At 44.8% G+C, this 27,500-nt stretch overlaps 1 protein-coding gene across 1 annotated transcript in view; it reads right to left on the reverse strand.

Moving 5' to 3' along the window:
* Positions 1–27,500, reverse strand: part of cdkal1 (CDK5 regulatory subunit associated protein 1-like 1) — a 336,749-nt gene that overhangs the window by 68,318 nt on the left and 240,931 nt on the right. The window contains exons 11-12 of the mRNA XM_030781973.1: positions 10,602–10,782; positions 1,328–1,390 (exon numbers count right to left, since the gene is read on the reverse strand). Coding sequence (XP_030637833.1) covers positions 1,328–1,390; positions 10,602–10,782 — 244 coding nt within the window. The remainder of the gene's footprint in view (positions 1–1,327; positions 1,391–10,601; positions 10,783–27,500) is intronic.

A 27,500-nucleotide genomic window follows, 5' to 3' on the forward strand; every position in this document is an offset into this window, starting at 1 on the left:
CTGAATATGTGAATATATCTTCAATTAGACAGGACTGGACTGAGATTTCGTGCTTCATTCGTCTGAGGAGGTATAGCACACGAGCAATGTCGTTGATTTTTTATCGGCGACGGGGTGATCACAGTTCTAGGGCGTACGCTGACCCTGTTCAAAAAGTCTGAAATCCTGATTTTTACTAAATGGTTTATAACAGGGACAGCATCGACTAACAAACACACGAGTCTGTCATTCTGTCTATGTGTCAAATCAGCAGCCTGAGAACGCGTGGTTCCACCACAGTAAACTACCATTACCATGCACAGCATCACTGAAAGGGAGAAGCGTAGTCCAATTAGGAGAAAGCTGAGTTTCCGTCACCCTCATAAACTTCGCAGTCACATTAGATCATCGTGGATCCTCCCAAGTGAGAGGTTCCTGTGCGGTTAGCTGGAAATATTACAATGCGGACACTCGGAAAGACGCGGGTCTTCGGGAATCGCCGGAATGACATTTCCAGAAACATTAACCATCCGCCGTTACAAACAGTGTTATCTTCCTTCCTTCCAATGTTTGGCTTTTATGGACTCTTTCTTCTCAGAGTGTCTCTTTTTATTCTTTCTCTTGGCCGTAATACATCTCTAAAGAGCTTCTTCCCGTGTCTTTATAGGCTATTCAATTCGCTTTGATTACACTGCAAGGCGGTAATTAGTTGGGAGAGGAATGGGTGTGGTGAGATCGGTGAAGGAGCCATGAAGCTTCCAGGATGGCTAACCGGGGTGACGTTCTCTTTTTTTTTTTTTATGGGGGGGGGGGGGGGGGGGGGTGAGATAGAGTCACAAGAGCTTGGCTCTGCTGAAATTTTAATGATGTCATTAAAATAAGGGAGCGACAGGGATTACATTGCTGCCTGTTCTACAGATCTGGAGATCATTGCTTCTTTACACTGTGTTTTTATTTTTTTCTCCTTCCTTCAACGATAACAGTTACTGCACACGTGAGCCTTCCCCTCTTTTTTTTTTTCTTCTTTTTTTTTTTTTTCTCTCTCCATTCCACAGATTACAATGTCAAGAGTGACGTGAAGAATGCTATGGGGCAAAGCCATTATCAACAACAGCCTTTCTAAAGCTCTCTGGGTCGCCAGAAGAAAGTGCAGGACTTCTGACACTTGTTTACTTTTTCAGCGGCTTGAAAGGGGCTCCGATAATATATCTCGCTACAGTCCCGTCCATCACCAATGGCAAGGAACGCGGCATTAAAGCGTATTAAATGAGTGCACGCAGTTCGACAAATGGTTAAAAAAAAAAAAAAAAGAAAGACTGAAAAATAAAAAAAGACGGGGTCATCTTACCTTGTGGTCGTAAGGGTTGTAGGAGTGAAACAGGGCAGACAGTTCTTTGGTTCTTCGTTTTTTCTATAGAAAAGACAGAAAGAGAAAAAAAAAAAGAACATAGTATTAATAATGAGACATGATCAGCATTAACGGGGAACACTATTTTTAGAAATAAGGCGGAATTTGACTGACGTGAAGATAAAGGCTAACACACACTTGAGGGGTTATACAGATGTGGATGTTTGCCCACAAGACAGTTGTTTCGGTGGTCTCGTTTATTTTTTTTATTTTCTTTTTTTCTCCCGAGATCCCTGCTAAGAGCTCATATGTTCTTAATTTGTAATGAAATGCGAACCCGAAGAGTTGAGTTAATGTATGATGGCACTTAATGCAATCACTTAAAGGAGGCAGAGAAAGTTATAAAGGGTGTTAATTAGAGTACTGATTAAGCCGTGACTGGCTGAAGGGGAAGCAGTGCTTTTCCCTCAGCCAAGCGAAAAAAGAGACAGAGGAGAATTAATCTCTCCTCAAGCAAGAGCGAGGACCACATTGCAAAGAACAGCATCCCTTTTTTTTTTTTTTTTTTTTTCCCCTTTTAAAAAAGAGAAGCTTGATCCACGTCTTATTCTACTCTGTTTGTTTACACATGCAAATATAAAAGCTTCTGTCAGACATGTTTAACGCTGTAGCTATTGCTGTCAGACGACGTCGATTGTAATTCTTTAATGTTATCTCTCTCACTTAAAGAGAACAGATGAACTAAACCGCACTGCGAATGATGCTTACAGGTTAGGCCTAGCATCAAGGCCACAAAAAAAGACTAGCTAACACAGTACAAATGAATCCTTCATTTAATCACTCGAATACAAACAAAAGAGTACAAAATCAGCCACTAAAATTCATAAACTGCATCTTGTTATAGTGTATCTGATTGGCAGATGTATGCGCACACTGAAACTGCAGGGACGCGTTTTTTTTTTTGTTTTTTTTTTTTTTTTAAAAAAAAGCATCCAACAGCACAGAGTTGTAATACCTTACAGATAAGTACTGGTCCATTAAAAATTAACATGCACCACCCTGACCCACTTCCTGTCAGGCTTCGGGGGACGTCCGATTGGCATTCGCATTCACATTCGTATCCGCATTCACATTCAGTGGAGGACATGGAGGATTTGGTGTTGCTGTACCGGAGGCAGATAGAGAACGAACGCCTGGGTCCTTGCTAATGATCTCCCATCCCAGTGCCCCCCCATGTGGCTGTCCCCCCCCCCCTCTCTCTCTCTCTCCCTCTCTCTCTTTCTCTCTCATCATTCAGCGGGCTGCAGACCCACTGCCTTTTCCATCACCTCCTCCTAATCAGTGCTTCAGTCCATGTTTGCCACAGAGGAGCAAGACCTGAACACGCAACCTAGGGTTATGATTCCTGAGTTACGCCAATGAGCTCCCAGCAGGATTCGCTCGATAACACCAGTGTTTCACACAGTAAAGTGGGAGGCAGGCCAAGGAAAGGAGATTGGGATGGGAAGGAGAGATGAGGGGAGGGGAAGAGAAGAGAAGAGAACAGAAGAGAAGAGAAGAAAGAAATAGAGAGAGAAGGGAAGAAAAAAAAAAAAAACCACTACTGGTGAGCCGAGATGTTCACATCCATTCATTCAGTCAATCGCAGAGTGCCTTGTTTCTGCTACATGCCTCCTGGCTGTTTGATTTGTGGTAGAAGAGCAAGCTCTAAAAGGTGGAAAGGAAGGGTGCCAGTCTAAGATAACCAAGCCAGCAGCCAGCAACCCCCCCCCCCCCCCCCCCCCCAAAGAGAATACACTGAGTTCCTCCTCAAATCACATATCTTCATTCATTCGTGGAAGGCTGGTGAGGGGAAAAAATAAATAAATAAATAAATAAAAACACACAGTAGCAGAAATTTGATCAAAAAAGATGAACCCGCTGCTGACCTTGTGAGACTCAATATTTCAGCCTATTAGGGCCAAGGCCTAGAGATTGCTCCAGCCCCAAAGCAACCCCTGGTAAGGGTGAAAAATAATCTTGATAAGCCAAATAACCACATTCCCACCCCCACCCCCCCCTCCGTCTTCCTTTATTTGAAACCAGAAGCTCAGCCTCAAATGGCATCCAAGGGCAAAAGAACAGTGGGCATTAGACAGGTCCGTCAGGGTATACATTAGGCCCCCAAACCTGTCCTAATGACCCTTTCACACGGTGTGATTCGGTTCATCAGGGGAACTTGGTGGGAAATATTTATTTTCATACTCCTGCCCCTGACATTTTCCTATCGCTCCCAATCTGGTGGATGACCTCACTTCAGCACCATTTCTCTGGAAGTTTAAGAGTTTTTTTTTTTTTTCCCCTATCTTTTTTTTTCCGCTTGTGCTGCCTGTGGAGTTGAAGAACTAACTTTGCCAATCTCTCGTCGCTGTAGGGGGAGTGAAATGGCCTCGAATGATAAAAAGGAAGTAAAACAAGAGGCCCTTGAGAGATTCACCTTTGCTGAAACTCTCTGACCTGAAAGAATGTTGGATTACACACCCTTGCAAAAACATGAAAATTCAGTTACAAAAAAAAAAAAGAGACCCTTAAAAAACTATTCAGCTTTCCTTTTAATACTTTTTTTTCCTTCCTTCAATGTCACACTTAATCAAAATATTTTTAAAATTTGTGATTGTTACACTTGTGAAAAATGTCACCATCCGCTTCTGAAGTGCCAACACAATGTGAGCCCCGTCTTTTTTGAGATGATGGACAATCACAATGTTCAATGGTGTCCATCCACTTTTTATGGTGAGTTTATACAGCAAGAAACAATCGTAGAGTTCCAGTCAATGCGACAGACAAAAAGAACGCCCTACGCCCATCAAATGTTGGTGTTCTCTGGCCAGATAAGGGAGAGCAACTTCCCAGGTTCAAAATGAACGGCCTTGAAGGTACAGGGTTTATGCAACGCACGACAAAGAACCTTTGACTGTTGTTACTATGTTTTCTAGTGTATATATTCCACCCAATACGAACACATCTCCTCCTGTGATGCTGTAACATGCCCCTCCCATGATGGACAGATGTCGCTGCTGTTGTTGTAGGCCCAGGCCCATGGGTGCGTATCAGTGATCATTTTGGGGTTCGGCGCTGTATGGCACCAAATGTAGGGGAGAAACTGACGGGACCCTGGAGTCAAGCTGTGACCATCTGAGACACTCAAAGAGGTGTGGTGTCTTCCACTTGGTATGGGTAAAGAAGACAAGCTGGCCCTATAGTGGGTAACAAGTTAGCCACCAAAGGGGTGGGGGGGTGGGTGGGGGGTGGTTGGGCATCTGCAGGGAGAAATATGAGGAACTACTCGAAAGAACAATAAGGAAGGGGCAAACAAGATTTCAAAATAACCTGAGCTCTGGAGAGGTACAAGGTGGAGCAGGTCTTTCCTGTGAAGGCTCTTGTGACAGAATTCATATTCTGGCGTATTCTATTGAGTTTACATACATTCCAATCAAAATTCTTCTGAGGTCCAGATGAATACGTCCTCTGAACAACACAAAGCCAAAGCATATGTTGCCAAAAAAAGAAATATATAACTTCTCAAATGCACGATTCAGACTGAACTGAAATTCCTAATTCTCAATAGAAAGACAATCTGAATAGAAAAAATTTGAAAATCAATTTAAGAGGGGAAAAAAAAATGTTAGAAATGCAAAGGCTGCTTTCTGAAGTCAACATAAATGTGCCAAAGCAAGGTCAAAGTTCAGCTGAGCATTCTGGCAGGTTGCCTTGGTTATCAATAAGTCAGAAAACACAGTTTGCTTAAGGAGACGATATTTTTTTCCATTTTGTTCAAGATCATAAAGTGTTCACAAGGATACACACACGATATATATGTATCACACATTGAATGTAACTGTGAGACATTAGAGTCAGTTGTTTAGAACAACACAGAAGAGAGCTTAAGAGCAGACTTCTGAAAATATTGAAAATGGTTGTTATGTTCCTCTGCCCCTTAAGTTGGCACAGTGACATTGATTGTGTTTTCCCCTGCTGGTGACTGGCCTTATTTGTTTCTCTTCTTTTCTATTCTTCCAGGCAGGTAGGTGTCACCTTTAAGTTACCTGTCTGGCTCACCTGAGCATGGTTTGCTCCTGTCTATAAATACACCCCAAGCCTGGCATGAAGAGGGGGGGCGGTTTAACATTGGAGCAGACTGCGCTGACTTATGTTATGTTTTTTCGTGCTTTTCAGTTTAAGAAAAACCCCCTAGACTTTGAGCTGAACTGCCTGTGTCCCCTTTATGTTGCGGTTGGTGTGCCCCGGCCGTAACAACGGTCAATATATTGATTAAATCTTCTACAGTTAACCCATAACAATGAGTGGTATTACCATGTGAAATGTAACTGTGGGGCAAAGTTAGGAACTAACAGAAAGACAACGGTCTTGTGAGATTCGGAGGCAGATCTAGAGGTCCATTCTGGGGACTGTAGTACTGTTGCTAGCTGGGCTGGTGCGACAGCATCGCTAACCCAACTTCACCCCTCTAGCATTTACATTTTGCCTTACAGAGGCCGCAAATAAATACATACATACATACATAAATAAATAAATAAATAAATAAATAAATAAATAAATGGAGTAGCCTCGGGGTCAGGACTTTCCTCCATCTAAGCCGGAGCCAGACGGAAAGGCTGACTAAAGAGTCAGGCGATGACAAGTTTATGGCTTTACAAGAGACGAGTCTTGTAGTACACTTGGAACAACACGTCTATAGGATGAAATACAGGCACTCAGGCTAAGCCAGGTTTCGATGTCTGGTATTGGGTGGGTGGGGGGCGGTGGGGGCATGCCCGGGGGGGGGGGGGGGGGGATGGGGGGACGACCGTCTGAAGCCGACTAAAGGGAGACCAGGAGACTAGCTACAGTAAGACTTTTAGTCTTTACAGAAGAGTGTGTGCGACACGGGTTTGGTCCTAGACAGGAACTAACTGCGTGATAAAGTGGGCAGAGGAAACAAAGATCTTGTTTATCGTCCTCATTTAATTCGGCTTGGCTGCGGCGAGCCCCTGCCCATCTGTCTCACTTTTAAAAGATGGATTTGTTTTCACACATGCTTGGTAGTCCTCTTGATCCCTCCCTCCCTCCCAATTCACAAATGGTTTGGAAAAACTGGCAGAACAACCACCACCAAAGGAACCCCCTCTCTCTCTCTATCTCTCTCTCTCTCTCTCCCCACTTAACTTAGACTCCGGAACGCCGGCTTAATTTCCCCTGGATAAAGTCTGTCCAGCCTGAGCAGACGACCTGTCACGGTAAACACCTGTCTGGCTGGTAAAAGCAACATTCCGGGCGATCATCCCAATTTATCTACGCTAACCTTTCCTGTCACGTGGGAGTAATTACGCCAGACTCGGTTGGAGTGGGGAGGTGAGATTGGAGGGGGGTTTGGGGAGGGGGGGGGGGGTTGGGGTGGCCTCTAGTTTTTTCAGCCCCGCCTGGTGCTCACCAGATCTCCGCAGCTAGATCGACAGCCGCGGCACAATGCAATCCATTATACGGACTGGGCCATTTATCAAGGTGGAGTAAAAGTGCGGCCCCGGCAACGGGATGACCCTACACGTGCTGAGAAATCAGAGCACTTAGGACCAACCAGCCAACAGATCCTTCCCCCCCCCCCCCCTCCGGCTTTTCCCAAACCGGCTCCACCACGCAGGCCGAGACCCGGCTAAGTCGGGCTAAGTTTAGCAGGTGTGCTAGGACACAGAGGAGGAAGAGGAAGTCCGTGTTCTCTGTACACGGATCCGCCAGCTAAAGCCAACTGAAAAATGCACACCCACACTCCTCTCTAGACGGACAGCCTGCCTCAGATCACAGACTCCCTACCGCTGGAGCGCTGGATAAAATGCAAAGGACTCTTCCTTGTGGGGACTGGTGAAGGTGTGGGGGTCCGAAACGAAGCCCCTGAGAGACGCACATGAAGAGGGAAGGGTGCACATTTTTTTTTTCCATTTTCCACAGAGGGGCAATTAAAAATAAGGGCAGGGTGGAATTACAATAACCACTGAGCCAATGGCAAACTAATAGAGATTAATTTGGAGTTGTCAAACACCAAACAACTCACACTTAGGCATAAGTGTGTTTCTGATCTGTGAGCTTAATGCGGAAATGAGAGAGTCAAACCAGAAATTAATAAAGTGGAGCAAACTGCACTATTGGACTTCTGTGGGTAATTATACCAACCAAAGGACTTAGTAAACCGTAGTAACATCATTAAAAAAAAAAAAAGCTTCCTTACCTTAAAATCAACTTGCAAGTGACATTTTACTTCAATTAAGACCTCGATAATGAGCTCTACTGATGATGTTAAAAAAAAAGAAAGAAAGATCACAGGTATTTTTTTTTTCCCCCACCAGCCCAATGCCAACTCCTGCACCAGCTCCTGCCTCTGGTTCCTGTCAGGGGAGTTTGGCAGTTGTGAGATTGATCCTGAACCCAGAGACAGTGTGCAATCCCCTCAGAGAGAGAGAGAGAGAGAGAGAGAGAGAGAGAGAGAAAGAAAGACTGAAAGAAAGAGAAAGAGAAGAGAGAATGACATATGAAGGTGCTATCTATAAAAGACACATGCAGGTCCTTTGATGATGGGTGAAACTTGGAAGGTGAGAGTAGGAAGGACATGGATCCATGAGAAAAAGTCAAACAAAACTAAAAAAAAAAAAAGAAAAAGTAAGGAGAAAGTGTAACCAAACTTGAGAAAATTCCAAGAGGAAGACCTAAGGGTGTAAGGCTATGGAAGCGAGCAATAAAATAAAACATAGCAAAGGAATGTCCAGTAGCAGTTTTTTTTTTCTCCTTTCTTTCGTTTTCCTCAAAGAACATGGTTTCAAGGGGGATTTCATTGCTAAACAAACTGGTATGTTACATGTGCTTCTTCATTTTTTTATTCTCATATATTTGAAACCAACGAACTAACTAACTAACCAACTAACTAACTAGGGTTATTCTGAATGCGAAAACCTAAAAAATAAATAAATAAACAAAAAATGATGGGGCAGATAGAAACTGATGACACAAATAGGTGGCTAATCCCTAGACACTGAGTTCTAAGCATCCGCTCATCCGCTAATAGTTTTAGCTTCATTAGCCAGCGTAATTGTTTCAGTCGGACTCAGTCTTCAGGAAACTCCATGATACAGTCACATCTGCGGGACATCTGTCAGCAGTTCCATTACATAATGAAGAGTAATGAATGACAAGCAGATTTTTTTTTTCTTTTCCTTTTTCTGTTCGTTTACCTGCTCCAACTGTCTGGTGAAAGTAGAGCAAGATTAATAAAATGTCTATTCCTGTTGGTCTGGAATCATCACTGAGATAGGCCTTGAACTTTGGAGACTTAATTTGTGAGCAGTTCGGTGTTCAATGTAATAGATTATGAAAATAAAACCATCGGCGAGGCATGCTTTTGCGAAATTCAGCTGAATACGAATACATTACGTATTCATACCAGACAGAATGAAATAAAATTGTATGAGTACTTTGACCTAGATATTCTTCAGTGTGTCACCACAAAGTGATGTTTCATTTCCAAGCCAGGAAAAGGGGGTATTCATAAAGATGGTTTTTTTTTTTTTTTTTTAATTATTCCTAAACTTGTCACTTACAGAAATAATTTAAGGAAATAATGTTAAGAGAGAAAAGAGAGAAAAAGAGGGTTGAGAAAGTCTTTCAGTAAGTGAGTAATAGTAACAGTTATGAAAAGACTTTCTGTTTCTAAAGTAGAAATCCTCACCCAGGGCAAAGGGTGTGTAAAAGACATGAATTAATTCTGAGACATGTCCACAGCGGTAGTAATTTTTAAACTCATAAAACAGCACAAAACAGCTCAGAGCTGTATTAAAAAAAACCCTGAAGCACTGCAGGGTCTTTCAGCATGTAGGTAAAGTTTGCCGCAAATTCCTCATTCACGGATACTCTAAAGGGACACTGTATGTCTCAGGGATGGAGTTGTTTCGGGAAACCCAACCTTAATGTATCAACACTGACAGCACTGGGAAAAGTACAGTCATTTTCAAACAGACCTTTAGCTTCATATCCCTAAGAAATAATGCATACACTTTATTTCAATATAGTGGTACCAACATGGTGATTCGGACCTTAACTCAGGTCCGAATCACCAAAAATCAGGTCTGTTCTCTTAAACTATAGCAAAAGATTGCATTTACTTCCTGAAGCAACACACTCATGTGTTAAGGTCGCATACTTCAGCCATCGGCTCTCAAAAGGCCATCAAGTTCCCTTGAGTTAAAAAGGGTTTTTGTAAAAACACACCGTCTGTTCCTACGCTCCAACTGGGCAGATCAGAGGACAGACAGGTGTCTGTCAAAACTTCCATGTCTCCCCGAGTCTTTTGTTCTTAAAACAGAGTGTTGACTTTGTGTCCTATCTGCTGCCTCAAAGCACAACCTGAATCTACAAGATCTCTCTCCTGGGGGCCTCTGCTCTCTGATCAAACGATAATATTCTCTCTCTCTCTCTCTCTCTCTCTCTCTGAACTCTTGCAGATTTGTTGGTTTTCTGTTTGGGATCAATCAGCGAGTCACTGTTAGAACACACACTCTGGACACCAGATGCAACAGTTGAGAACAACTGAGCGAACAGCGCCCGGGGCCGTGGTGTCGGGGGAGGCCCCGACACGCAACTCCGCGGTGGGCCCCTGTGTTTTTGGGTTTTGGATCCCGGGCCTTCATTAGGTTAACGCTGTCCGGCCGTTAACAGCTGAAACCGACTTGCCGGCTGTAAACCCCACCCCCCCACCCCCAACTGAGAAACCCGATCCGTGCCTCTTGTTTACACGCACTCTGCATGCCAAGAGGAAAAAAAACAGATGTGGATGTGGAATGTGATCCACTCGATTCCTGTTTTCAGCTCTGGATGTGCGGAGCGCTGTTTTGTTTTGGTTGACTGAGGTAATTTAATGGATCAGGGTGGAGGGGTGGTGAGGTTTGCAGTGGTTTATTGAGAGTTGGTGGTGGGGGGGGGGGGGTTGCTGGGACAGTGGGACAAGCACTGATTTCCGGAATGAAGTACCCGACTGGATATGGAAACGTTGCTCGAACAAAGATCATTAGGGAATGGTGTCTTATACATTTGTTCCTTGGGGATTTGCTCCTGCTCAGCAGTAGCAGAAAGCATCATTTTAGTTCCCACAAACACAAACACCCATCCACAAAGACACAGCAGCAAACACACACAGGAAAATCACACACACACACACACACACATAGATAGAGAGGTCTTTAAGAGGGATACACACCACTTGGGCCGGGACCTGCTCCATCTTAGCGGCAGGGGTGCCGGGTCGCGGGTAGAACTGGTTGATGAAGAGGCTTGGGAAGCGGTACTGTCTCACTAACTCCATCGTCTCCTGAAAATCCTCGTCCGTCTCCCCGGGGAACCCGCAGATGATGTCTGTGGCAATGGTGATGCCTGGAACCCTACAGAAAAAAAACACACAGAAACCACAGATGCTTAAAACACAGATTCCCTCACGGTGCCCCTCAGTATGGTCAAATTTAGTTACAGTGCTTTGGTAGGTTCTAATTAGGTCAAACATGCACTGAATCCACTAACTGTACCTTTTTTCACCCTGTATGGTTTTCCGTGCTTGTACATGCAAACAACTGTTACTCCTTCCCTACATTTTTGCTTCTCTGTTACCACGCACATGTAATATGAACTTGAACGACTTAAAAAAAAAAGAATCCAACATTACACATTTAACCCATTCAGGCCGGATGGAACATTTGCGTGATCCCTTTAAGATCGGGGCACTACGTTCGCGCTGTTCTCCCTTTAGAGCCGGATGCGATGTGAGCGTGTTTTAGATGATGTCATTGATGCGCTCCTCTCGCTCAGGGAAAAAAAAAACAAAAACAAAGCATTTTGCCTTCCCCACGTGTATTTCAGCAAATCGCGACGCATTTCATCGGTCACGGGTCTTGAAAACGACGACATCACCCAAAAACGCGCTCGCACCGCATCCGGCTCTAAAGGCGGAACCGCGCAAACGTCGTGCCCCGTTGTGAAGGGATCACGCAAACGTTGGACCCGGGCCTTAATGGGTTAAACACGCTGAGGCAATGTAAGCCAGGTACGTAAATGATACCTGGACGTTTGAGTTTCTAAACTGTGTGTGAAGGAAGTGCTGATCATTTTGAGCATTGGAAAAAGAAAATAAGAACAGAAAAAAGAAAAAGAAAAAAAAGAACAGAAAAAAGAAAACCTATCCAACAGGGGAAATAATGCAGGTCTGACATGCGGCAGAGGAATCCTCCTAACGCTGCAGAACCTTATTAGCAACGTCAATGACGATTGATTATTGGTCCCAGTGCTGATTGAATTAGGGTCTCTGCAGAGGAATGGATTCATCGATTTCCTTTTGCGCGCATTCTATTTTTATCGATCCCTCAGACCTACGGGAAACAAAACAACTTCATGGCTCCGCTTGAAACCGCGCAGTCTAATCAACAAGGAGAAGGAAGTCTCATGTTTTGGTTTTTTTTTTCTTCCTCCCTCTCCTTCTTCTTCTTCTTCTGTGTCTTTAGAGCTGTTTTTCTTCCTTTTTTTTTCCCTGGCTATTTCACAGGAGATGGATTGTTCTAATCAGCCCTGTGACATAAATGTGTTGTGTGAGTGAGAGTCCGCACTGGTGTGTTTGCACTGTTTGGATTTTAACATAAGCTCATAATCGCCGCTGACGAAAAAAAACCACAGTCTCTTACGAAGGCAAAGGGCGACTGAGCCGGTTCCCCGTTTACCGACAGAAGCCGCCCAAAAAACACCATGAAAATGTAATACGCGGAAGCGTCTACAGGCAGACGACAAGCTTCGGTTGGGGAAAAAGCGTGTGAAAGACCCACGTCCGTGCACACCTGCAGAATCACGCTAAACCATCTCTTTCCTTCCGGATTATGATTCGCTATCGCACACGCATCGCTTTTTGATGACCGTTTAAGGCGTGTTTTTACGGCACAGGAGAATTTACACGGTACACAAATTACACGGTAAACAAAAAACTCTCCTCGAGAAACTTGATCAAGTTTAATTTACCGGACAACACCACCGAGATACGCTCCCTGACTGTATGAGATCCTTCATTTCTGTTTCCATAACACACCTGATCCTTTCACCTCTGCCTATGCACTCATCTGTTTATTGACAAATGTGGCCTAAATGCCCATGCCTAATCACTTTAGGTTTACCCTCAAGATATCAGCAAGAGACCCTTGACCTCTCCACACGTCTCCCCAGGCCAGCCGCATTAATATTTAGAAGGGCCGGGGGCAGTCGTCACCTTTTGACCTTTTTATCTGGTGGGGGGGAAAAAAAACAGAACCAGTGAAAAAGGCCCAAGCCCAAGCCTGGGGCTGTTCACACTTTGTCTTGTTAACTTATTTATTTGTTTGTTTGGTCTTTTTTTTTTTTCTTTTTTTTGTTTTCTTTCTTAAAGCCTCCCTCCCTCTCTCTCTCTCTCTCTCTCCCCCTTTCTCTCTCTCTCTCTCTCTCTCGGTGTGTGTGTTTGCTGAATTCCAGGCTGTTTTTGCTGGCTGTGTTACTGTATGTTTAGGTCTCGGTAAAGCGGGGTAATTACAGTGGGGCTCCGGAGGATAATGTTTCAGAGTTTGCCGGTGCAGTCGGACGAGTGAGGGAAAGGGCGAGCGAGGGAGGGAGGCATCGCCGGCCACTCTGACACACCCTGGGCTGTTTTCTCGAGGGCCATCTGCCATTACAGGGATGAAAAAATGATGGGGTCGGGCGATAAAAAACACACCTCCGCTTCCATGCGGAGGATTGGGTGTCGATGGAGAGGTTTATTGAAAAAATGAGAAAAAGAAAAAAAAAAAAAAAAAACGAACGACTTCAGAAAATCGTTTCAAGCTGTAGAGATTTAAACAGCCAGTAAATCTTTATCTTGCAAACACTGCGATCCAATAAACTAATAACAGGTTTGAGTTTCACTTGAGGACAACGCAATCTAACTTTGTTTTATCAGCCAGGCATGTTTTCACACGGAGAAATGAGATCACTGCTCAGACATCAGCTGTATGCAGAGAGAGCAAAACATATCAATCAATGATTTAAAACACACACACACACACAACTGTTCAAACACCCCCAAAAAAACACTCACATTCTCATTAAAAAGTGCCATTTGCCGCAATTCTGGAGCACACAACACTGCATATAAGATGACATATAAACTCTATAGAAGCTGATGCATTCTGTGGCCCAAAGTGAAGGTTGCCACTGACATAATGCGTGTGACATTTAAGCAGTTCCTCCATGCGACAAATAGCTGCATAAAGCACTAATGCATAGAAGATAGCCATTAAGCGTTTGACGAGGGGATTCGCCGAGCGTGCCTTAAAGGTTGCTATTTTGAAAACAATGAGCCATCTCTCAATGTCCTGAGACCAATTAGCGAGGTGAGATACCCGCTGAGGCTGTGCTACATGTTAGTCCTGCCTCATTAGCTGTGGTTAGTACCAGCGGCAGGCTGCTGAAGCCCGCTTTCCAAGCCTCCGCTCACGTCGGGTGATCCGCTTTCCCTGCCGCGCCACCCGTACGGCTCCTCGCCGGAACGCTCGAGCTTTGCGTTCGTGCGTTTTTCAGCGTCGAGGTGCCGTCCCGGCGACGCCCCGGAGCGAGCGAGACGCCGGTGTGAGTTGACGCTCGAGCATCTGGTGCGCCGTGTTGTGACGGAGTGAGAGAACAATGAGACTCGAGCAACAACGATTCGTCCACGCCTCTGTCACGTCACACGACAGACGAAAAGGTGAGAGACGAGAGACGCCCGAAATACGAAAAGCCGTTCGCGCGCGCGCACACACACACACACACACACACACACACACACCTTTTTCCCTTAAGACGAGTAAGTCTTTCGCCTTGCTGAGTTCAATGTAAGTCTCCTGTGCTTATGTGCCTTGATAGCTCATCGACACAAAGATGACGTAAAAGCTGAACTACCGTATTTATGAATTACAGACGAAACCTTGGCACAAGAGAGCTTCCAGTCAGGCACATTATGTCACTGAAGCAATCAGTACAAACAGGCCCAGTGAACGAACCGTAATTGCATGAGTGAAAGAAATGGAACGCTGATCTTTTGTGTTTTTGCGAGGGAAGGTAACCGTCCTGACACAGGTTCGGAAAGCCGCAGGACGGCCGTGAGCTGATTGGACAGTGACATTAGAAGATCCAGGTGCTCAACATCCCCTCCCATTCCCATCTCAAGTGGAGCTAGATCTATAGCTCATCAGACGGAGGAGTAGCTCCGCGCCTCCTCGCATCCATTACTCCTTTTTCCGCAGCTCTTCGGCGCTCCTTCCCCCACCCATTTCTCCGGCGGGAAGAATAGAGGGAAGACGAGGGGAGAAATGACAGAATTGTATCCTTTTTTGAAGGAGAGAGAGAGCAGGGCCTAGCTCCTTGTCTGAGAATCCCAGTCTGGGGCTCCCGTACTCAGCGGCAGATGGGCGCTTCTTTGATGTATTGTTGGCTCGTCAGCGGTGATTGTAGTGGCCTTTGGAGGCAAAGCAGGCTGGTCGCTGAAGACGTTATTACAGTATGTCTCTCGCTCAGGCGCCTGTTACAGCTCCCTATCATCTCAACCATCAGCTTTGTACAGTCTGTTAAAGAGACAGGAAGGCACAAAATGCCCCCTTAACCCCCCCCCCCCCCCAACGAGAGGCTGAACTCCACGCCGATGCTGCTTTCAAAGTGCAGCTGTTGCATAGCAACACTGAAACAATGTTAATGAGGATAAAATTCCATACAATAACCTCTGAAGTTTCCCCCCTACTGCACTACAGAGGAACAAACAAATGACCGTTTGCAGTCTTTTTTTTTTTGTCAACTAGCCACCCCATCTGAAATGCACACAGATCAAAATGGACTTCAATTACGCGGCTATTTAATGTCAACAGTATCGCTGGCCATGAATGAAGATTTTTAATTGAAGGCAAACGAGGTGAGTGGCCAGAAAGACATGATGCCTTGTATTTGAGAGAGAGAGAGAGAGAGAGAGAGAGAGAGTGAGAGAGAGAGAGTGAAAGAGAGATAGAGGGAGAGAGAGAGAGAAAGAGAGGGAGAGAGAGAGAGAGGGAGAGAGAAAGAGAGGGAGAGAAAGAGAGAGAGAGAGAGTGAAAGAAAGATAGAGGGAGAGAGAGAGAGAGAGAGGGAGAGAGAGAGGGAGAGAAAGAGAGAGAGAGCGAGAGAGAGAGAGAGAGAGAGAGAGAGTGAGAGAGAGAGAGAAAGAGAGAGAGTGAGAGAGAGAGAGAGAGAAAAAGAGAGAGAGAGAAAGAGAGAGAGAAAGAGAGAGAGGCTCACGTGACAGGCCTGTCAAACAGTTGAGGAGTGTGTAAATAATGGCTCTTATACAGTCAGAGAGGACTAAAGTGCACGAGGCCTCTGTAACCCCTGTTCAGAACACAGCGGCCAGCTGAAGTAAATGAAAACGAACGACTGAAACAAGACTCTCTCTCTCTAACACACACACACACACACAGGCGTGAGAGAGACAGGTAATGAGATCTTTATGATACTATGGGCACTCTGGTGAACGTGTTTCAGGGTCAGGGTTCGGCTGACTCCAAAACACACCTCTCTCTCTCTCTCTGTCTCTCTCTCTCACTCTCTCCCCCTGTCTCTCTCTCTCTTGCATCTGCTGGCCTAACAATCTCTCTCTCTCTCCCTCTTCCACGATCTGGAACCTTCCAGCTTTTGTTCATGCAGTGGATCCAATTACAACCTAGCATGGACAAAGCAGGGCATGCCTGTCGCGCCCGTCTCCCTGGCAGGGGTGCCCACCTCCTCCTCCCGGTGGCTGGCATGATCCACGCGTCTGGATCAAGTAACAGCGTAGCGCACAGCGCTCTCAGGATCTCAACTCATTATCACTGCAGGAGACTACCATTAGAACTCCATTAGATCTATGTGGCTACCCTGTGGGCCACCAAAAAAAAAAAAAGAAAGAAAAAGGAAAAATGCAAAGGGGGGGGGGGTGTTTAAAATCATCTTCTTTTTCATGTCATTGGCTTGGTTATGGTTGAGGGGGGAATGTACCCAGAGTGGACCTGGGGAGAGGACATGAGCAAGGATGGGCAGCTCCATTTCATCCCTTAATGAACTCCAGCTGGGGCACCCCCCCCCCCCCCAAAAGGATTCCTTACAGAATGTTCCGGACTGTTAGCAGGGATTAGGCCTAACGAAGGGTGAACTCCTGACAGCGTCACGTATCGAGTGGTTTTGGCAGGTTTGGGCGAGCGATCAATCTCTTTCCTCCTCCCTTTCAGATGAAACACTCCAGGCAAAACAAAACAAAACAAAACAAAAAAAAAAAAGATAAATAATTCAAAATCCTGACAAGGAGGCGGTCGAAGAGGATGGCAAAACCAAAATAAATGAACCTCGATACCTTCAAAAAAAAGAAGAAAAAAAAAAGAAAATAATAAAAAAAGGCTATATTTACTGCGACATTCCCCAGTGAGACAGGGTCTAGCAACACCAAAAAAGCAAGCTTTGATCACATTCCACCCCAATCTAATTAATGCATTACACTGGCTTTACCCAACATGCCTTGCTCTGAACTAGAATAAAACAACAAACTCGTAGAGGCAGTAAAAAAAATAAAGGACTTGCCGCAACCTCCAGCCAAGGCCCAAAGACACCGAAGACGCGGGGCAAGCGATTCCTCCGAAATTTTTACGCGCTTGCCCGTTCGAGAGTACGAGAAACAAAACCAAAAGTGAAGTCTTGGAATCAGATAATCACTAACGTCTAGGGAGAAGTCCATGTGTTTTCACAATTACACACGTCTGTGTCATAAGCCTGCGTCGAATTCGCATGCGGTGCCATTTTATTTCTTCTAGTGTTTACACTTTACACCCACCTGCACTTAAACTCGCTGAAGAATGATTCTCAGTGGGAACCCAAATCCTTTTAATTAAAATCTACGGGAAACCGTCAAACTCCGAATTAGATTGGCAAGTGTGGGGGTTAGCGGCTTAGCAGAGAACTTCGGCAAATTATTCTAATTTCTCTATTTGCAGAGTCTGGCGAGGAAGGGAAAAGAGCTGTAATATTCTTCCACTGGAGCGGCTGTCGGGAAGATGTGTATTTACACAACAGATGTACGCTGGCAGTCGGGATAAGAGGAAGGCACAAAACAACGGAGTGGCTCCCCATAAAGGAGGTGAGAGAGAGTGTGTGAGTGTGAGTGTGTGTGTGTGTGTGTGTGCGTGTGTATCTGTGTGTGATGCTGCTTTGGGATAAGAGAAGATGAGGCAATTTGTGAAGGTAAACATTTACCCATTCATGCGGTAGGAGAGGCAACGCTTCCCCATCTGTGGACACGCACTTCAGCCGTGTTCTGCCTGGAACCAGCGCGCCGTCATGACCAGCTCTAGCATGGCAGTGTGAGCTCTCTCTGTCTCTCTCACTCTCTCTGTCTCTCTCTCTCATTCTCTCACTCACTCTCTCTCTCTCACTGTGCTAAAGTCTTTGAGTGGATATAGGAATCAAGCACCACTAAGCACACACAAGCTACAATACATGGCATGTCCCTTATCCAGGGAAGGAAAGAAGTTTCTCCTTCGCTTAGAGTCTAACACATAAATGGCTCTGTGAGTGGAGGGAATCTGATGGGCGTAAAGTGATGGTATACATCATGCAGGACATGAATGAAGACATGGGAAGAGAGAGACGGGGTTTGGAAAGAGAAATCTGAAGACCTCATTCATCTTAAGAACAATGTCAAAATTATGATATGTGTAAAAAGACACTCAAACACACACACACACACAGTCTAAATCAAGAAACCAGCTTGGAGTGCCAATCTAAACAGTTCCTAAACACATGTTTTTTCACATCAACAATGCACATACGAACATATGAATTTCCTGATTCACAAATGAAAACGGCAAGGAGGTCACAACTCCCTACATCTTTATTTTGTGACATCTCTCTCTCTCAAAACCATTTCCAGCTGGTCCCAAACGATGTTTTTTTTTTTTTTTTTTGCTTTTTTTTCCCCCTGTTCGGGATAGCATGTGGGAGGGAACAGGGAAAAGCCACAGTGGGACTGTGACAGCTCAAATACAGAGAAGTTGTTTCATGTTTTCCTACAGCCGCCCAACAGAACCAGCAGCCGCAGTAGAAAACTTCACAAGGCTGGAGGAAAGCGCTAATTGTGACCGGCATGATAATTTCTGCGACACCTGAAAATGTAAATTGGCAATTTGGGAAATGTGAGTTTGCGTGGAAACTGAAACCATATGGACAGACAGCTAGTACAAGGAGTTCAGCAAATGTGTACTTTTATTAAACTGACTCCCACAACGATTTTTTTTCCTTTTCTTTCTTTCTTTTTTTTTTTTTTTTTACTCTCTCTCTCTCTCTCTCTCTTCCATGTGCCTCACGTTTCTCACAGTCTAAAGCTGACAAAGAGAGTGTGAAAGGAAAGGGATCCGTTTCTTTTCGAGTCCTTCACTGGGTCTGACAACTTTCCATGAAAAGTATAAAGGTTAACTGTATTCACTGTTACAGACCACAGCTGGTGGCAGGCTCTTCCTCTACATGGCTCCTAAACTATGGAGTAGTCTTCCAACCAGTGTCCTGGATTCTGACACACTCTCTCAGTTTAAGTCTAGACTAGAGGCCTAGTATATATTAGGCCTAGTATGTAGCTAACTTTCTTAGCCAAGGGGCCATGGCCATGGAGTGTTTTTCGGGGAACTAAGATGTCAATGATGTCTCCTCTCTATTCACGTGTGATCACTCAAGTTTGTTGACGATGGAATGGAGCTGTTGATGTCTCAGGGACCACTGATGGCTATGTGGCCTGCCGCTTCTCTCTCTCTCTCTCTCTCTTTTGTTTTTATTTGATTTAACGTAAATTAGGGTTGCCAGTGCTACATTTCATTCAGAATCAAAATCGTTCTAAAACATCTCCTTTTTTTTTTTTTTTAAATCTTCTCTTCTCTGCCCCAATTCTGGGGTGTCCTTTCTGAGATCGACAAGGTACCAGTCCAAAGCCTCACCTTCCAGCATGAGGCCTGTACACTCCTACTTCCTCCTCTTCACTTCATTAGGGAGTTTTTCTTTGCCACTCTCTGTCGCCTTGGGTTTTTCTCACTGGCGATTTAGGCACTGATATCCATAAAGCTGCTTTGAGGCAATTTTTGATTGTAAAAAGTGCTACACAAATAAACTTCAACTCATTTATACAAATAGTAAAAAAGGAAAAAAAAAAAAAAAAAACGAAAGAAAGAAAAAAAGAGTTCCTTGAAAATCAGCCTTGACCACAACTTCTAACAAAAGCAGTTTTCTTTTAAAGAAAAAAAGAAAAAGAAAAAGAAAAGAGAGAAAAAGATACATTTGACTCCCCATTTAATTGAGGCAATTGACAAAAAGAAAAAAAAAAAATCCTAGAGTTCATACAGAACCAGCCACTGCGAGTGAACGACAGGGAGAAACGACATCTCACCTGAGGGTGGGCAGCTGAGACACGCTCAGTTCCACTGGCATCGCGCCCTTCAGAAAGGGACGGATGGCGTTTCTATAGAAACCTGATACACTTTAGCTCTGCCAATCTGCAAAGTTAACGAGCTGTCAATGAACGCGGTGCTTGTGTCATGGCCTGCACTTGGTGTGAAGCATTCTCTCTCTCTCTCTCTCTCTCTTTCTGTCCTTCTGTAAGAGCAGTCCTTGGCTTGAGTGGGCTGCATCTGAGACACGTACACTACAAATCCCTGTCAAGCCCAGTAATTATCCTCTCCTACAGAGCACAGGACATCAGACAGCAGCCAAGTGCAAAGCTGTACGCTTACCTATAGCAAAATCACAATCACTCTCCTCCACACATGTACTGAGGAAAAAAAGAAAAAAGAAAAAAGAAAGGAAAAGAGACCAGCGTACGTTACATACAAAGGATCTTACCGTCCACAACTCCACATATAAAAAAAGATTTTTCATATGGACACTGCTGGATGTAATGTTCATATCACATCTCCAGGACATCTTTCAATACTTCATGTCCACGTGGGCCTGGTCTTTCCTTACATACTGCAGTGCAAGGACCATAATATATATAATATATACATATCTCTTGAGTTCGGAAGGGGAACACACTGTGTGTGTGTGTGTGTGTGTGTGTGTGTGTATGTGTATATGATCCCCTTCCAAACTCAAGAGATTAAAAAAAACCCTGATATGTAGAAGTTGACCTCCTCTAAGTCCCATAGCTTATATAAGACATAAGAGTCTAACAGTTCAATGAAAATTATTCTCCCACTGTGAGAAGACTCATTATGGGGTTTTGATGAGGTGTCACTGACCAAAAAAAAAAAAAAGCCATTTATCCAGACTCTGTGGAGGTCTTAATGATTTGGGGAATAACATGATCATATGGAAGACTGAAATACGTACTGACTAGTCTCTGACAATTAATTGATTTTAATTCACTCCCAAACAGTAGGATATTCACTGGAGGTTAACAGCAAAAAGAAAAAGAAAAAAGAAAAAAAAAAAAAAGATCGTCAGAAGAATGAGAAGGGCGATCATGCATGAAGTGAATGTATGGCTGATACCGCTGAAGTCAAGTCAGACCTTGAATTTTTTTTTTTTCCTGTAATTGAGGCCTTGGTCTCTTCATACTACACCTGTTCTCTGAGCACCAAAGCCTGGACAGATAGAGGGTCAACTGAAAACATTCTCTCTCTGTCTCTCTCTCTCTCTTTTTCCCTGTTCACTGAGCAGATCATTGTATTCCTTTCCCCCATTTAACAGAAAGCTTTTTTCCTTACACTCCTGTGTTTACGACAAAAGGTCCAGTTTGGCCAGTCAAAATGTTATTATACTTCAAATAATTAAAAGGCCCAGTCATGAAAAACAGCACTTGTCTCCGTGCCATACCACACACAGCCACACACGCACGCGCGCACACACACACACACACACACACGCACACACAAACACGCACACACAAGCACAAGGAGAGAAGATCTCACAGACAGTCAAAGGCCTGAGTCAGTCTTGTTCCCTCTTTTTCTTTTTTCTTTTTCTTTTTTTTTAGAAACAATTCCAGCACGCTTTTAAAAAAGAGCCAAAAAAAGAAGTGTACCGTAAACAAGAGGAGCTGTAGTTTTCCCGCACGACACGATAAGTGCGTTCAAAACAAAACGGCAATGTTTGGTGAGTCATTGGGGGACGTCACACAGCAGCTGGGGGGGTGGGGGAGTTGGTGAAGAGGGGGAGAGAGAGAGAGAGAGAGAGAGAGAGAGAGAGAGGAAAATGGAGTGCGCGACAGTCCAGAAATGCCCTCCGGCAGAGGAGCTGGGAATTGTTTGGCAGGCACTTAAAAACAGATTGTGATGGTACAACTTAAAACACAGCCCAAAGGGTACTCTGGCATCTACTCTTTTTCCCACTCCACTGGTGTCTTTCACTGACTACACACAGCTCAAATGGTGTCATTTCAACAGTATAAAAGTACTTACTTAGCTATCAGTGAGAGAGAGAGAGAGAGAGAGAGAGAGATGGTGGGGAAAAAAACCCAAAACAAAACAAGAAAAAAAAAAAAAACCAAGAAGAAAACAAAATGGCATCCGTGGCTGTTAGCCACTGTATAAAAGCAGGGTTCTAAGACTACATTCAAGGATGAATGGGCAAGTAAAAAAGAAAAAGAAAGGAGAAAAAAAACAATGAATGGAAAAAGGTTGTGTATCGAAAACGAAAACTAAAGTCAAAAGGCCTCTGTGTTGAGACATAAAGACTATTGTTTCATCACAACCCAGTGTTGTCCTTCTGACCTCAGAGAATCGACTGGTCTCTGTCTCCACGGATCTACACAGTCCACCTGAAGTCAACACCAGCGTTAGAGGAAACGCAGAGCCACACGTCCCGTTCCCGACCCGAGTGAGAAGAGGTCTTGGGATCTTCAGAACATTGTCCAGTGACTGACAGAGCACATTCACTTCATGGAGATCGATTTAACAAACAGAACCGCTGTTTTCGGCCTCACAGACGTCTTCGTCAGTCAGTCAGTCCATGGGTAGTCCTCTCACATTTTCCAGGCCTCTCTGTCTGTCTGCAACGCCTGCTAGGGCATCTTATGTTAATCTAAGTCACTCTGGTCCAAACTCTGAAGGGTACATAGAGGTCATCCATGCTGACATTTTGACGCAGAGCAAAAATAATGAGGTTTTAAAATGAATGGGTAACCCATACACACGACCGAATATACAATGGACTTAGCCTTAACAACAACAACAAAAAAATGAATTCATTCTGTCAACTGACACACATTCTCCCCCACAAACAAAAGGGATGGAACGGAGGCCTACACAACACAGTGACAAAGAAACCGTGTGTCTCTGAGAGAGAACGAGAGAGAGAGAGTAGGTTTCCTGCTTTGGGAACAGGTGGTGGATTTGATGAAGAGAGTCAAACACTGAGGAGTATATCTGAAAAGACAGGATGGGACAGCAGCTCACTCCCACACACACACACACACACACACACGTACAGACCAACCCATCAGGTGCTGAGGGAAGCAAGCATAGCAAGGACCTTGTATCCAAACAATCTGTCAGGCACACACGCAATCCAGATTGGAAAGCGTAACTTTCCCATCCAAACACCCTGGAAAATTGTTCTGTTACATATTCATTCATTCCAGGGACAGAGCCAAATTCAGATGGCCAGTTCTTTTTTTCTTTCTCTCTCTCTCTCTTTCTTTTTTAAATTGTACTTGCTTACGGCTATTGTTTGTAATTACGCCGCTGCCCACGTTCCAGCAATTAAAAAGAGGGCACAAAGAACAAAAAAAAAAAAAACTATGCCACACACACACACACACACAGACACACACACAAGGCAGAAGAAGAACTCTAAAAGTTGAATTTCCATCGCTGCCTTAATAAATACCATCTGCTGTGGACTCTTTGGGGACACAATACCTGTCAAACAGTGAGCGATATTATGGGGAGGAAGCAGCAGCTTGATCCGAAATGCATATTTGAACAGATGTGTTTAAATTACATCTCTGTCTGTCCTCCGCATGCATGCGCTAGGCTTCAGGCGTGTGTGGATTCTCAATGCACAGCGAGCGGTGAGACGGGCATGGACGGACGGACGGACAGACGGACAGACGGACGGATGGAAGGAAGGAGAGAGGGAGGGAGGGATGGAGGGATAGCTTTAAGAGAGAAGAAGATGGTGTTTGCGCAGAGCTGACGAGAGAGTAGAGAAGGCGAGAGAAGAGAGGAACTGATGAAGGAGGAGAGAGGGAGGACACTGCAAAGGATTAGGGACTGACAGCTGGAAAGGTCGACTCCAAAAAAAAGTTTGTATCGATCAGACGACTACGGAATCGCCCATGGAACATGGAAAGAACCTCACTGACCCCCCCCCCCCCCCCCCCCACCCCCAACACACACACACACAAACACGCGCGCGCGGGCGCACACACACACACACACACACAAACACACACTCACACACTCTCTTGTTTTGTTCTTTTTCTTTTTTTTTTTGGTCCTCTCGTTTTCTCACACACACTTCAGCTCAGTGGAGAGTTGGATCACAGCTCTTTCTGAAAAGCCCATCTGCTTTACTGGAGCAGCTCAGACACTAGATCACAGCAACAGAGAGAGAGAGAGAGAGAGAGACAGAGAGAGAGAGAGAGAGAGAGAGAGGGGAGGGAGGGAGAGAGAGAGAGAGTTGAGGAGGCAGAAGGAGAGAAGGCTGCTCTCTGTGTGTGGTTTCGGCACTCCTTGCAGGAGGCGCGGGCTTTCTAATTAAAGGAACATATTGAGCTGTCTCTCTGCATTACCTGGTGGCCTTGCCCCGTACCTTCCCTGCTTCTGTGGCAAGGAGCCTGAGAAAGCTTTTTTTTTTTTTTTTTTACATGACTTGTGAAACTAACCTATGTTCCCCAGGACGTGTAAAACAACTGAGGTGTGAGGGTGTTGTGGCCTGGTTTCTTAGCGACGTACTACCGCGATCCAGCTGACCTTGGAAGTTTTCGCGTTCTTCACAAATGGGTTCCCTACCTGTACTTTCTCCGGTAACTATTTCTCTAAAGCTTGGCGTTACAGTTCAGAGAAATTATTATTATTATTATTATTATTATTATTATTATTGCTATTTTTGGAAAAGTTGTGGTGGTGGGGGGGGGGGGGGGTGTTAGACATAGAAACGGACTCCTGTGGTTCTTTTATTGGGGCTTTTGTTATGCCCTAAGAATCAACCCTGAGTGAGCTTGTCATCTGGGAATAATTCACAAACTCTATTGATTTCAATGAGTCAACAGGAGGTAGGGCAGCCACCTGCCTTCAGAACCGGCTCTATTATAAACCAGTGACCTCTTTAGACCACTGCTACGCAAACAGCTCCGAGTCAGGCTTAGAGCAGGGGTTTTTGTCTTCTTCCTTTTCTTTTTTATAAACTTTATTGTCTGCTTAAGAAAATCCATCTCTACATTTAAGGCATTCTGACCACTTAATAGACCAGGTCAGGATGAGACAAATTTTAGTCCAAACCCAAAAGGCAAAAATGCGATACATGTTGCGTGGAAAAAAAAAATGAAAAAGAAAAAAAGTTAAAAAAAAAAGTGAAGAATCTTCTACCTCATCCCATTTCATACCATATGATTAAAAAAAAAAAAAAAAAAAGTTGTTGCCATTGACAAATGTCTTTTTTTTTTTGAAGGGTCTGGTCCATGCTTGCAAATTGAAACGAGTTCTGTAAAAAGGGCCGCTGCATCAAAGGTGTAATTTTTTGGGTGGGTGAAATGACGGGGGGGTGGGGGGGGTCTAGGTGTCCTGGCTAAGGTTCGAGTCATTAAAGAAGACTAGCCACTGCCAGATGACAGGCACTTCCACGCTGCCTGTGCTAGAGAGGATCCTCTTGACAACAAGCAGCGCTTTTTGCATTCGGGCTGAGTGCTCTTCAAAGGCCCTGAGGGGTTTTAATCCACAGGTGCTTCCACTTCCTCAATGGACCTTTTGTTGCCTCTGCCACCTAAAGCTCCATCTACCGTCTCTCTGCCGTTCCGTCGAGACGTCCAGTGACGCTGGGGTTCGGCCAGTACGCCATTACGGCGATGCGCACATGGGGAGTGTGAGTGCTCCTGTTTTCTAAAGCAACTCCTGATCCAATGAAACAAAAATCAGTTGCCTCTCAAAGGTCTGGGGATGAGGCACGGGGGGTGTTGGAGGTTTCCTGCCAGCTTTCGGGAGGTGGGGGTGGGGTGTCTACAAGTGCCCTTCATGGTTTAACAACCTTTGGCGTTTTTCAGGGGAACAAATGTATGCAGAAGTGCCAAGCGTCATGCCAACATGCTGGGGTGTTCTGGTGGGAGACGGCTTGGAGGGGGTGGGGGTTGGGGGGTACACTCCATCAGGCCGAGAGCAATCAGAGACGCTTTCACCCGGAGTGGCACTCTAACGCGAGGACCCGTCTGAATCCACAGTTTCAGAAAGGGACTGGAAGGCAGGCAGGCAAAATGGGCCGAACGCGATTCCAAACAGAGCACAAGCTGTTCTGGCAGGGAAAAGGGCATGGTTTGAATGTCTGAACAGTGTTTACAAAGAGTTCCCTTTTCCTTGAGAGTGAACAACACCAGAGGAGTCTCTTAAGACGCATTCCTTCTGTTTCTGGGGGCTCTGACGCACTCAAACACTGACTCAAAGGGGACAAAGATAAGAAAACGCTAACGTGTTTGTTTTAGCAACACACAAACCACTGAAGATATCAGTTAAAAACCTGAATGCTTATCTCGGCTAAGAACTCAAGGTCTGTCTGTCTCTCTCTCTCTCTCTCTCTCTGTCTCTCTAATTAATTTTCAAAAAAATGAATACAAGATCCAAAAGAAGAGGCCTGGGGTCATGGCTAAGCTTCATGACAAACTTAGTCTCGTTCTTTCTTTGTCTATGATAAAAGGAAAAAAATCAATATTTCAAAAAAAAAAAAAAAAAAGAAAACATTTTAATTTTCAAAGAGTACCAGCATGCAATCTCTCAGCCGAAAACAGAGCGTCGCACTGAAGTATAAGCCTGTTATTCCTCTAAAGGAGAATGTTTTGCTGTGAGGGCTATATATTTTCTTTCGACAAGTGCAGCGTGTTCTGAGCTGTGTTTTCTCCCAAACAGAAACAGAACAGGACATGTTATGTCTGTCGGAGGGACGGAGACAGCCTGGCAGTGCCGTGGATCTCCTGCTCTGACAGCACATTTGACACGCCATTCTGCCTGCTTTGTCTTCCCTCTCCCCACAGCTGTTTGGCAGAGAGAAGTTCCCAACCAACCACAGCCTGCTGGCCCTCAGCTATCTCTCTCAACCACAACTGCTCTGTGTGTGTGTGTGTGTGTGTGTGTGTGAGAGAGAGAGAGAGAGAGAGAATGTGTACGTGCAAGTCAGCATGGTGTAAATCAAAGTGTTTGTTTGTGTGTGTGTGTGTGTGTGTGTGTGTGTGTGTGTTTGTGTGTGCTTTGGAGAAGGAGGGTTGTCTAATGTTTGTTTTTACTTAAGCATGCATGCATGCATGCGAGTGTGTGTGTGTGTGTCTGTGTGTGTGTGCGCATCAATTATAAATGTGTGTGGTTTACAGGCTGAAAAGTACACCACAGTACACCACGGAAAAAATCAAGACAAAAAAGTACATCGACTGACTGGACTAGACCAAGACGAGAGAAATCAAGTTTGACCTGCAAACACATACTGACTCCTTTCCAAAATCCCTGAAAAAAAAAAAAAAAGTCACCAACGGTCTCCAAAGAAGGGTTCTTCTACGTCAAAGACGTATAATTCCGTGAGGACGTTTGTGCAGGAAGCGATTTGACTTGATGAGGATGAAAGAGGTAGACCAGCAGGGATGCTTTCTGTAGCTGCTCTGGTATACGCCCCAAAACCCAGACAAGATCCCCCAGGTTAACCTCTCTCAAACTGTCCAAATGTCTCTCTCGCTCTCTCTCTCTCTCTCATCAGCTCTCAGAGCGGCATAAGGCCTCGCTACATAATTTAATGGCGAGAGTAATCAGTTAAGTTTATCATTTAATGAAAACCCGAGAGCTTAGTTTCAATTGCGTTTGACGCACGGTTCATTAGCCGCTGGATAATAGGGGAGCTAGCCTCGGATAAGGGCAGCAAA

Source organism: Chanos chanos, chromosome 8 (assembly GCF_902362185.1).
Source record: "Chanos chanos chromosome 8, fChaCha1.1, whole genome shotgun sequence".
NCBI lineage: Eukaryota > Metazoa > Chordata > Actinopteri > Gonorynchiformes > Chanidae > Chanos > Chanos chanos.